The sequence below is a fragment of the Lathamus discolor genome, chromosome Z, assembly GCF_037157495.1.
Source record: "Lathamus discolor isolate bLatDis1 chromosome Z, bLatDis1.hap1, whole genome shotgun sequence".
Taxonomy (NCBI): domain Eukaryota; kingdom Metazoa; phylum Chordata; class Aves; order Psittaciformes; family Psittacidae; genus Lathamus; species Lathamus discolor.
The window spans coordinates 19,254,016-19,266,779 of NC_088909.1; the positions used below are offsets into that span (position 1 = coordinate 19,254,016).

The window sequence follows — 12,764 nt, forward strand, 5'->3', positions numbered from 1 at the left end:
CAGTCCAGAAAAACACAGACAAACATGTTGGAAAGTACCAGTATTTTTGTGTGAATGGCAGATACGAGAACGGGAAACCCACCGTAACAAAACCGAGTGTCTGAACCACCATCACGTAGTAGGCCAGGAGCCTGCGGTCTTGGAGCGGTACCCCCTGTGCAGGCGGACCGATGACTCACCCCACCGTTGCCGCCGCCGACCATGAGAACCTGAAACCACGCTGCCTAAAGACAGTCAGGCTGACACTGACTTTTGGGGGGCAGCAGCATTTGTGCCCGAGGGTGCCCGCCTGCGGAAGGCGCTGCAGAACAGCGAGCTGTGTTCTACCGCTCCTCAGCCCAAGCTTTCGGCGGCCCTCGGGCAGCTGCTGCCCTCTCAGAGGGTGAGATCCTACCGAGCACAAAGAAGGGCTGCAGTGGGTCTCTAGACCTCACCTAACCAGGGACAGACTGTCTGTATCAGCCTCCTGCAGCCGTGGAAGTGCACCCGTCTCAGAAACTACTTCGGTTGTATGCCATGGCTACCTTTGCCTCTTTTCTCCTTAAGCAGACCTCGTTAATTCTGAGTAGTCAGTGTTTACACAAAACGCAGCTGCAACACCGCACGGCACACACCGCCGCAGCGGACAGCCTCGTGGTGTTTACACGAGACGTCCATGAGAGGAAAGAAGACCGACCAGGGCCCCGCAGGCACTCTGCCATGGCGGTAACCCCGCCCCTCCTCCGCGTCCCCCCGGAGCCTCCCGTCCCAGCACCGACCCCTCCGGACAGCCTCGGTGGCGCCGCCCGCGGCCGAACGCGGCGCGGCCCGCCCTCACCTGCCCTGAGGCGGGGCTGCCCGCGCGGACAGGGCCGGCCGATGCGGGCTGAGCATGGCAGGGGTGCCGCGGCACCGCGCGGCTCATGCGCAATCGCGCGGGGCGGCTGCGCTCGGCGGGAGCATGGCGCAGCGGGTGCTGCCGCTGCCCAGGCAGCAGTCCTTCGTTCCGCCCACCGTGCTCAACCCCTTCATCCACCCGAGGCCCCTGAGAGCCACGGAGAAGCTTCGGGTAGGGCTGGCGGCGCTGGGGAGGCGCTGGGATGGGCACTGCCGGGCGGGACCGGGTAGGGACTGGGGTCGGCCGGGGTGGGGATGCGCGTCCGCGGGGCAGCGTGGAAGCTGTCAGGCGGCAGCGCTGCGCCGGGCGCCTTGCTCGGACAGCTCGTCTAAACCAGCGTTACTTTAACTGCTCTGAACTAAGGGCTTGTCTGCAGTGCGGCGTGAAGGTCACTGGCTGTTTTTAAAAGGCGTCCTTCCAATGGGAGGGTGAAAACTGTTCAAAACTGCCGCCTGCTCCGCCGAAACCGCGCTCCGGTGTGACGGGAGCGGGCTCGGGCGGGGCCGGGCCTACCGTACGGCGGTGACAGCCCCGGGCCGGTCGGCGAGGGGACAGCGGCGAGCCCGGTGTGACAGACGCTCCGTTAAACGTTACAGCCCTTGGCTTTTCCAGGAAATGGCATCTAGGAAAAACACCTCCTTCCCACGTACGGCATAATTTGGTTCCTGATCTAGGCCAGTGACAGCAGAAAATGCATTGGTGTGTAAATGGTCAAAGCAAAGATGCCAAAGGTGCTCAGCCTAAAAGAGTCACTACTTTTTGAAGTCAGTTCTTCAAGCCATCACCCCTCATAGTCCACAGACTGCTTGTTTGTTGCACACACAATTCATCAACTTCAAACTTAGACCTCTAACACAAGATTTGTGACAGGCTTTTGAAAAGATTACACTTAACATCTTACTGCTAGAGAAAACAGGAGTCCTGTGTGACTCTGGTTTGCTAACTCTTTAATCTTTAAACCTCAAAAATTAAATGCTATACATCTGTGCGTTGCATCAGATGACTCAGATCCAGAGTGAAGATGATGATAACTTCTCTCTGATACGATAAGCTAAAATGGAAAATAACTTGTTGCAGTAACCCTGTTCAGGATGCTTAACTCACTTTAGGCTGATTTTAAGCCTGGGCTGGGGGAGAGGGTAAGACTTAATCCCTTCATTCCGTATTACAGAGTGGACAGCAAAAAAAAGGTATTCGCAGTTTCATGCACTGACTGATGTCACTAGGTGAACTGAATTAGGCTTCTGAACCGGATAGTGTCTCAGCATAGCTTGTGTGCAAGTGCACACAAGACTTGCAGGGAGCTTGTAAAATTAAGGAAGCAAGCAGTATTTCTGGGCTTTGATTTTTAAAAACATTCTCTTTAAAACTGATGAACCGAATATGAACTGACATTTCAATGAGGACAATGAGGACGTCAGTGTGTAGGTTAACTTACAGCATTTTCTGCTGATCCTTATAAATATCAGAGGCTGATGTGCAACTAAATATTTTATGTTTCATATAGCTCTTCCTCAAGTTACAAAAAAATGCTTGCCTGAAGGTAGGAGAGTGGAGGAAATGTGAGAGACCTGGAAAAAAAATTCAATTCTTTTTATCCCTGTGTTTTACTAGCAACCTCAAACACATTTCAAGTGCCTTTGAATCACTAGCTTTAGGCATGAACCCTGAGGTATCAAAACCAGTCTCTTAATGAGGTTTGAGAAGTGGACAGCTGTCTTGTGCTGGCTGTTCTTCCTAGAGGATGCACATAGTACTTTCAAAAAGCTTGCAGTTTTAAACTACAACTGCCATTTTAGGTACAGTAAATGCATCCTACTTTTTTCCTTCAGGAGGAAGGGGTGAAAACCATGATATGTCTTAAGGCAAGATACATGCCATATGTAATTTCACAATACGTGTGGAAGAAAAAGCACCCATCTGGGCCCAGGTCCAGTGCTGGTGAGCTTTGAAGCAAAATTGCAGTAGTAGGCACAAGAGAGACACCCTTTTTTGTATCGTGTGTTATTCCCTTCTTTTCTTTTCTGCTATAGTCATAGAGCCTAGGATGCTTCTTACTCTCTGCTTTATCCAGCAAATACCTGCTCCTCTCTTGACCAACACTGCATACTGGACCAACTGGGAATCAAGAGTCTTACCAGGGAGTGTTACTGTGAACTTCAAAAAGGGACATGTCCTTTCTCTTAACATTTAAATCAAGTGTAGTATTTGTCCATTCTTGCATGCTAAAGGATTGTTATATCCCCCGTATTCTATACTTGAACCTTACACTGATAAAAACAGACACAGTTTCAAAATCCTCTGGGAACCCAAAGCTGGTTGGTGCAGTCCTTGAATGTAAAAGCTACTGTACCCTGACGAATGGAGCTTGAAAGAGAGATAGGCTTGCCGTTTGCATGGCATGCAGCCTCAAATATAAAAGTACGCTGTAGCCAGACTGAAAAGTGGAGTGAGAAGATTTTTTGTTTTTTACCAGTCCTTCTGTCACTAATAGCTTTTATTGTTAATAGTTTACCAGCCAATATGATTTTTGGTGATTCCAAATGGGGCAGAAGGTTCTCTGGATAATGATTCCATCTTAATGATTACTGTAAACAGAAGTTGGAGCAGCTCTGATAATACTTAGTACTTACTAAACTTTGAACCTGTATTTTTTACTGTATGTTTTTCTTCTATACTTTTCTAGCCTGCCTTGACCTTTCTCTTTTCTGTCCTTTTCTTACTCTGCTCTGCATGGAGCAGAATTCAACTAGGCCTCATTACACGGTGACCTAGAAAGCCAGTAGCTTGCATCAGCAAATCAATACCACCTGCACATCTGCCTAAAACAGATTGATGAATTTATTAAAGTTTTGAGGAAGGGATTGTTTTGCTATTGCATCCTTTATTTTTCATTGTAGGTCAGTGCATATATATTCTTTTCTCATAAAGGTTAAGTCAAAACACTGGTTTATGCTTATGCTGCCCATTATGGATAACTGAGTGCAGTTGAAGCGGGACTATAGATCATAGTATAAAAGGATGCATATGGAGAAAAAAAGGCATATCTGATTTTGGGAGACAAGCAGGGAGTCTTGGGTGGCTTGACTTGCTTCCTGAGTTTTTCAGATTCACAATAACTGGCACCAAAGAAACTGGGAGCAATAGATCTCCAGGGCCAAATCTCTCATACCCAGCTACTGAACCCATTTCTGTGATCCAGAGCAGTCCTGCTCCTGTTGTCCATGAAGTTATGGTTAAAATTCCATAGCTAGTTATATACAATTATTATAGAGAAGAAGGAAATAATCATATCTAAATGTTCAGATCTCTCCTGGAAACCTATGTCAGTGTCTACAGAACATGAGCATCAACACTGTGACCCTGCTTCTCATGCTTATCCTCATGTGCACTATGTGTCCTCTATAATGTTTGGTCTGTGCCTTTTCTAATACAGAGCACAGTCCTGAAGGCCCAAAATTCTTGTTAATCCTCATCAGTTTCATAGTACAAGTATGTAAGATGCAAGCTATTTTGTAAAACTTATCTTGCTTTTCCTGTACAGCAAGTAGCCATTACTAAAGAGCTAACTAGAAAGGCTGATTTGGGGAAGGGAGCTCTGTTGTTCAGTTGTAAATTTTCTTTAAAAATGGTAAAGTGTAAAAAACAGTAGGCTCACAAGCATAAGTTAAACTTCTTGAAAAACTCCTTCCATACTTCTGAACAGTGGAGCTCTCAGTATGGGACCAGTGGTGATGCACTCTCGCTGAAATTTTTGAGGGACTTTTGGTTAAAACATAGCCCAAATACAATTTAAAAACCACACAGAGCTTATCCTCATCAGTGAGTGGTAGCTGAGTTGGATGAGGTGCCAAAATGAGGTTGAACCATTTCCTAGCTTACCAGGAATGCTAGGCTGTGACTTGTGCAAGCCGGCACCGCTTACCTGCCTCACAGACCCAGTCTTGCTCAATCTGCATAGCACTGTGTTGCACCATACAGGCCAACCTTCAGGGTATAGTTTCTAGCCTATTCTACTGATGTGAAACAATTATAAATTTCTTCCTGCCCTGCCCCACAGCTGCCTGTTAACAGCCTTGTGCCAATACACCCGCTTCCTGGAGCTGTGCAGGAACAAATGTAAGCTGAAAATTCCTTACAGGGGGCTGGGGATGATATTGGAGGATTATTTGCACAAGGGCATGTTAGTGTTTCTCTTTCCCTCCACTCCCCTTACAAACTGAAGAAGCAGTGAACAGGCTTGGATACATTATATACTGGATTTGCTGCCTATCTTGGATGTCTGTGACCCTAGCACAGCTCTCAATATTTCCTTTGCTTCAAGTTAAAGCAAGCTAATAACAGTTTCCTGATTGCAGGGAGGAAAGAGAACTAAGCTTTCTCAATTTATTCTGAAAACTTCAAGGAGGTCCTAGCACAGAAGTTAATATCCAAGATGCTTCAAACAGGAGGCAAAAGGTTAATCTGCATAATCAGAAGGGTTCGGCTGTATGTTGCAGTGGGCAGTGCACAAACCACTTCCAAAGGCAATGACCCAAGAACTGCTGCAGCAGCTTCAACAGCACCATAAGGTCTGAACCTTTGCCTTAAACCACAGGTTCAGTTCCACTGAAAACTCCAAAACTTCCCAGCCAGACAAATGCTGTTGTCTTGCATGTGCACTATCCCAAGCAGTAGCAGTGAGGATCATTGCAGCAGTACTGTGACTCAACACGAGATTTGCCATTTTGAAAAGACAAGAGTAAATTTTAGTCATCCTAGCAATCCCACTTGGCTTCTAGACAGGCAGCTAATGACAAAAGGCTTGGTAGTGGAGATACATTATCAGCTGGGCAGATTCATCCCAGTGTATACTGCATGCTGCAGACCACATCTAACTATAAATGAAAGCCAGTAAACTCCCTTCACCCTCTCTGTCTAACAACATCCAGGCCAAAACCTTAAATACTCAGATGTTTCATTTTTACCTGAAATGGGAACCCAAAAGCGAAAATGAAATGCTGTGAATGACCAACTTCCCATATGAACACTGGCATCATTAATGCTTTCCTTACTACATCACAGAGCAGTAGCAGTAGCATTTTCAAGTACTTATAATGTAACTACGCGGATACCAGTGTCATCTCTTAACATTTTCCCTCTCTTTTTTTCCCAGACTGTTCTTCAGGGGACTGTTTTGCTGCCCCTCCGTGCCACATGCATGACATTCATTATACTGTTAGCATGGCTGTTTGCATCAATTGCAACTTTCCAGCACCCCAGAAAAGGATCTGTGCCACTGAAAGGATGGAGGAGGTAAAAAGTGACTTACATGTTTTTGAAAACTGTGGTGGGTTTTTCTATTTTATAACACAAAGCAAGGGACTATATCTTTCCTCCCCCACCATCTCCCTCACGCCTTTCCTTCTTTCTTCAGTCAAATCCTAGTTTTACCCATTTAGGTGAAGCAACTTTTTGATGAGTGTATTTTACAGTTTGAGCAGAGCTTTTTAAATAGTATCATAGAATAGTTAGGGTTGGAAAGGACCTAAAGATCATCCAGTTCCAACCTCCCTGCCATGGGCAGGGACACTTCACACTAAACCATGTCGTGCAAGACTCCATCCGACCTGGCCTTGAATGCCACTGGGGATGGAGCATTCACAAGTTTCCATTCCAGTGCCTCACCACCCTAGCAGGAAAGAATTTCCTCCTTATATCCAACCTAAACTTCCCCTGTTTAAGTTTTAACCCGTTACCCCTTGTCCTGTCACTACAGTCCCTAATGAAGAGTCCCTCCCCAGCATCCTTGTAGGCCCCCTTCAGATACTGTAAGGCTGCTATTAGGTCTCCATGCAGCCTTCTCTTCTCCAGGCTGAACAGCCCCAACTTTCTCAGCCTGTCTTCATACGGGAGGTGCTCCAGTCCCCTCATCATCCTCGTGGCCCTCCTCTGGACTTGTTCCAGCAGTTCCATGTCCTTTTTATGTTGAGGACACCAGAACTGCACACAATACTCCAGGTGAGGACTCACAAGAGCAGAGTAGAGGGGCAGGATCACCTCCTTCGACCTGTTGGTCACGCTTCTTTTGATGCAGCCCAGGATACGGTTGGCTTTCTGGGCTGCAAGCACACACTGCAGCCGGCTCATGTTCATTTCTCTCATCGACCAGCACCCCCGAGTCCTTCTCTGCAGGGCTGCTCTGAATCTCTTCTCTGCCCAATCTGTAGCTGTGCCTGGGATTGCTCCAACCCAGGTGTAGGACCTTGCACTTGGCATGGATATGGTATATAATAGGTAGATTTTCAATTGCCTTGAGGCCGAAAAATACGTAAAAATCTTTATAGATTATTTGTAAGCCAGTACTTGTTTTAGTTGATAGGCATATTTGACAAATTCATTAATAAAAGTACTTGGCAATGTTACATAGGCTGAGTTTCTATGTAGTCTTTGTCATTCCTGCTATGCTATAATTTATTACAAAATTAGCTTTGACACCTCCTCTCTCAGCTATGTTGCCCTTCAAGGAGTATTCTGTAGCTGCCTCTGTGGGTTTTGGGCTTCAGTTGCTCAGCTTCTGACCTCAGAGTAATGAAGTTCCCTTCTAGCTGCCATGTACTGCCACTGTGCGCAGGAGGAGGAGACACAGGAAATGAATTCTAACAGGCTGAGAGGTTATGGAGAGTCCCATGAAGGGAACTTCTGTTGTACAGAGGGAGCTTGTTCCAGTAAGGGAACACTGTAATTTAATCTTACTTGTTTGAAACTGATAATAAAGGACAGTATCAGAGACACCTAAGTTCTTGCCAAAAGATACTGGATCTGCTATTTACCCACCCTACGCTCACAATACTGTTATGCTACAATGCCATAAAATATGGAAAAAGAAATGGCGTGCCTGGGAGGAGTTTTTAGCAAGGTGCTGTATATTGCCTTTAAAATTATAACCTGGTTTCAACATGAAAAGATGATGTTCCCTCCCCTATGTCTAGTTTTTTCCCCCATCAGCCCTACACTCTTCCAGGCTCTATATTGGTATCCTGTGGCTGGCCCCAGTGCTGGTGAGAACTAGGGAATCTTTTATGGGCCTTTTTTTTTAAAGAAAGAAATACTAACTGTAAGCTGGATGATGTTTTTGTGTTTCTGTTTACAAGGAGGATGATCCAGACAACCCTCTCATGCCTGACTCGTACCTTGTTCTTCGTAATGGGTTTTCAAGTTAAAGTAAAAGGGAAAATAGCAACTCCACTGGAAGCCCCAATCTTTGTTGCAGCTCCTCATTCAAGCTTTTTTGATGCCATTATTTCTGCCCTAACTGGAATGCCATCGGTAGTGTCTAGAACAGAGAACTTGTCAACTCCACTATTTGGCAGTAAGTATTTGTGAAAAAAATTAAATGTTAGAAGTCAGCAGTTTGACATGAGGCCAGAAATCTCTCTGAAAGTGATTTATAGTTAGACTTTCTTAAATCCTTAAATTCCAAAGATATTGACAGGTTGACAGATTATTTCCAGTGAAATTCCTGTGACAGGTTCTTTCTGAATTGGTCAGAATGTCTAGAAGTATGCTACTTCTTTTCAGATGTGAAATACAGTATCTTCAAGTTTAAAATACACATCTTCAGTATGAAATATAAACTTCAAGTTTGCTTTTTGCTGAAAGCGTGTTTCATAACTGCTCAGGCTAGAAGCCTTCTCTTAAAATTCTCCCAGTAGGTGGCTTGAGAAATCTGTTTGACTGCTGTCTTTCAGCAGTGTGTCCCACAAATGTAGAACATGGGTTAGTGAAGGTTATTTCAAAAGCAGACCCAAACTGCAGCAGGCTGGAAAATACCATATCTGTAAGTTTAAGCTTGCAGGCATTGTTACGGATTTTTTTTAATGGGAGTCAAACCAGGAAAGAATGAAAGAGAAGTTACTCAAAAAGGAAACACAGAGAATGGAACAGATCAGATGACTCATGCTTCTAATATTTTCTCCTCCTTTTGGCACAGCAAAAGAATCCCTGTTTGCTTTATTACTAGAATCAGCTGTAGACTTTCTGCTGGCTGTACAGTAAACCAAAACTAAAATCAGTAGGCAACCTAGAGAAATGTCCTTGTAGGAAATAAACTAACTGGTAACATACCTTCTCTTAAAAGCACAGGACTGGGACATAAAAGACAATCCTTCCCAAAGAAGGATTTCTTATCACATTTTAATCAGCCCACACATTCTGATGTAGGCTTCTGTATGAGGGCATTTTTTCTCTGTAATTTACATAGGAGCAGTGCATGTTTTGTAACTAAAAAGAGACATTTTACTTTTTCAGCATAGGCTCAAACCACTTGTTGGTTGAAGTCTAGATGAGTTAGGCCTGAGTGTGGCCCATGGGCAGATCAGGTCTCTTCCTCACAATTATATGGGAATGCTTAGTTGAAAAATAACCGCAATACTAGTAGAATGTGTTTGCCTAAATTTGGCATGTTTATACCTACCTTATACCTCCTCAGCTGGCAGTATAGGTTTGTCTTCTCTTTTGTGTCTTGTCTTCCCGTTTTGCAGAACAAGGACAATAATAACATTCTTCTCACCTATTTAATCTGAAAGCTGTGGTGCAGTTTGTCTCCTAATATGAGAATAACATGTTTTTTGCTACAAGAAAGCTCTGAGCCCATGTGTTTTCTAGGCACTAGTGTAAGATAAATAAAAATGTTTCTCTCACAGCAATTTTAAGTTCCCTTCAGCCTATATCAGTCTCACGTCAAGACCCTGATTCACGGAAGAATACAGTCACAGAGATCACCAAGCGGGCATTATCAGGAGGCCAGTGGCCACAGGTATAGTTATATTACTACATCATGTATTCACATTCCATATTCATTGTGCATTGTGACATCATGAGTGCCCAGCTGAATAGGATTCTGTTTGATGTATGAAGATGAAGTCAGCTCTCAGGTATATGACTGGTTTAGGAAAGGAAGACAAGGCTGGTTCCCAGAAAGTTTTGTTGTCACAAATGGGTCAGCTAAAATCCAGCCAGTACCAATTGCTGTTCCAAATACAGATGCTCTTGACTTTCTCTTTTCTCTATTCAGGTCTTAACATTCTGCCTTTAGTGCAGGAGATGACTTGCATTAGTACATATGAATGAGTATTCTCATGCATGAGCTAGCTATGATGCTAACCATAGCTATGATTCTCATGCATGAGAAGCTGTTTTGCAAAGCTGCGCTTACAAGAGCTGGGAGATGAGTAGTTGCTGAGGTGGGTTACCCAAGCTGTCCAGGGTCTATCGCAAACAGTACTTAAGCTTAAAACATCAATTTCTCATGTGGAGAATAGGTGAGGTGAAGCTCAGCTTGCTCTTTAAGTTAGTGATGTAGTAGTTACTGATTTTGCACATGGTCATTCCTCAGCAGCAAACTGCTGTTGTGTTTCTAGCTCTTGGGTGGCCTTCCATCCCAAAGAGCTGATGGAGCAGGGGCTGCTCAGGAGGTAGAAGAGTGTTGAGGCGGCATCTCTGCTGATTTTACAGTGGGCAGGGGGCTGGGATGAAAATCCGCATCCTTTGCAAGAGAAACCTGGAGCAGTTGTAAACCTGCTGCCATCTCATTTGGCACTGCCTGCCTGCTTTTTTCTGCATTTACTCTGGTCTCATGATGCCTTCAGATTTACAAATACAGCACACCACTGCCACACTCTGGGACAGCTAAAGTCAGTGATATAATACCTTTCTCCAAAGATACCCTGTGTAGATTTGTGTTTAAACCCATGCTTTGTGTTTTGAATTAGTTCTTGACTTTTTTCCTTAGGGGTTAATTTACTTAAAATAAAAACTCCAAGTTACTGGTTCAGCAGCTAAAGTCACAAGAACTCTTTCGTTGTAGTTGGATGCCTCCTAAATGACTCAGAAAAGTTAATTTTTCCTTCACTTTTGTTCCAGTGGGTGGCTCTTGAGGAAAATTAAAAGAAGCAAGTGAAAATATAGACTTCAGTAGTAGGTGTCTTTGGCAGCTAGACCTAAATGCACTGCTCTGCTTTCTGAATAGTCTCTAGAAACAGAGAGCATTCAAGTAGGGAAAGTAGGGAAGACTAACACTTGCCACCTTTTTTTTTTTTTCAATGGCCTTTTGTAGGCATATGATGCCTCATTTTTACTTAGCAAGCACCTTATAAAAACTTTTTAGTTTGTGTTTAGGCTACTTTAATTTGACTCATAAATGCATTTTTGTAAGCTGCTGTAAATATTTTTAGAGCCTCCATTTATTATTTTTTTTTCAATTTGTTGCTTATATGGAGGATTTTCAATATGCACAGACAAAGCTAGGAAGGCTTATGGTTTGGGTTTTTAATACTGTGCATACAAACTACACTGATGCTTATGATTTGCTAGGCTGTTATGGATGAAGTGATTCCAGCAAAGCCCTGGTAAAGATAATCTCTGCTGAAAACAGCCTGGGAAGGAAAGGGGAATTGGCTGTACACCAATACTGCACTTGGGATAAAAACTAGATATGTGTTATGGCATAAATAGTGTATGAGTCAAGTAACCTGGGAATCTCCAAGACTGAATCAGCAGTACAGCTGGGGATGTCACTGGGTGATTCCTGTTCCTGTGCCCTGGTCACACCTTCCTCCTACTCTGTTTTTTTAATTGAAAAACATGGCCACAAGATGGTATCTGTCATATCCTCTTCAGAGTGCCTGGGCTGCATTCTCTTAGCACAACAGAAAAAGAAAAGTAGCTGGATTCCTTGTTGCCTCCTCCTAAAACCAAAACGCAACAGGCTGGGTAGAACTTGTGCTTATTAGTAACATGAGGTTCTGATTAGTGCTTCTCGCAGCCCTTCCAACCAAAGGGGAAGGAGGGAATGATTACTTAGTCTTTGATCAGTCACTAATATGTTTAATGGGGCTTATGACATATACCCATTTTTGTGTCCATAGCTCCAGTGAACAGTTTCTGGTTACAGAATTTGTAGTTGAGGGCTAACTGCAGATAGCTATGTGCAGCTGTTTACATCGTGCTTTAGAACACCCTGTGTCTCTCTGATTCAACCTAATGATGCCCTCTGTCATCTAGCCTTGACCTGATCAGTTCTCATGCTGAGTTTTTTTCTTGAGTGCTACTTATGATCCTATATTGATATGAGAAACACAAAGCTTCCTGGCATTCCGTAGGGTGCTGGGATTCAGTGTGTCACATTGCAGCTCAGTGCGCATCTAACTTAGTTATCTTTCAGGCACAAATTCAGAAATCATCTGCGTGTTTGGTGTTTCTGAGTCATTCAAAAGTGATGTTGTGGTGTGTCGGAGCTCTGCATCACAGATGCACATGGTCTCTGCCTTCTGCTGCTACCCCTCAAGCTGTGATCTCATCACAGCTAGCATCTCACTCATGTTGTTAGCATCTGTGCCTGCCAACACTCATGTCAGCCCAGACTCTTGGTGTTCATACACCAGCAGTTCAACAGGGAGCTGTCAGCAGAGTAACAATTCTCATATCATTGCCAACACTAAAACATTTCAAGTGAAACACTAGAAGTCTTTTGTACCATATCTCTGAACTGATAAAGCCTTTCTGTAGAAATCCTCTCTCACAAAGCACTTTTTTCCGAATCAGGATGGATCAGCTTAATATTAGTGTGACCATCGTTCACTTATTTGTTCATTTCCTTCTGAAACACTGATATTCTTGATGCAAGATGTGATGTCAGAGAGGTTGCATATAGAGTCAGCCTTTATGTAACTGATGCTGAAGTGTAATCTTTTATAAAATGTGTGTATACATGTATTTCTTTCTCTTTAAATCCAAGATACTGATTTTCCCAGAAGGCACCTGCACAAACCGATCCTGCCTGATAACATTTAAACAAGGTAAGAGATTTTGTTATGTCGTTGCTGGAAAATAGTGTGAAATATTTATC

At 44.0% G+C, this 12,764-nt stretch overlaps 1 protein-coding gene across 1 annotated transcript in view; it reads left to right on the forward strand.

Annotated features, from left to right (window-relative positions):
- Positions 1-833: 833 nt before the first annotated feature.
- The window catches only part of LPCAT2 (lysophosphatidylcholine acyltransferase 2), a 30,354-nt gene continuing 18,423 nt past the window's right edge, over positions 834-12,764 (forward strand). The window contains exons 1-5 of the mRNA XM_065662747.1: positions 834-1,048; positions 6,033-6,172; positions 8,011-8,228; positions 9,562-9,674; positions 12,654-12,714. Coding sequence (XP_065518819.1) covers positions 872-1,048; positions 6,033-6,172; positions 8,011-8,228; positions 9,562-9,674; positions 12,654-12,714 — 709 coding nt within the window. The 5' untranslated portion in view covers positions 834-871. The remainder of the gene's footprint in view (positions 1,049-6,032; positions 6,173-8,010; positions 8,229-9,561; positions 9,675-12,653; positions 12,715-12,764) is intronic.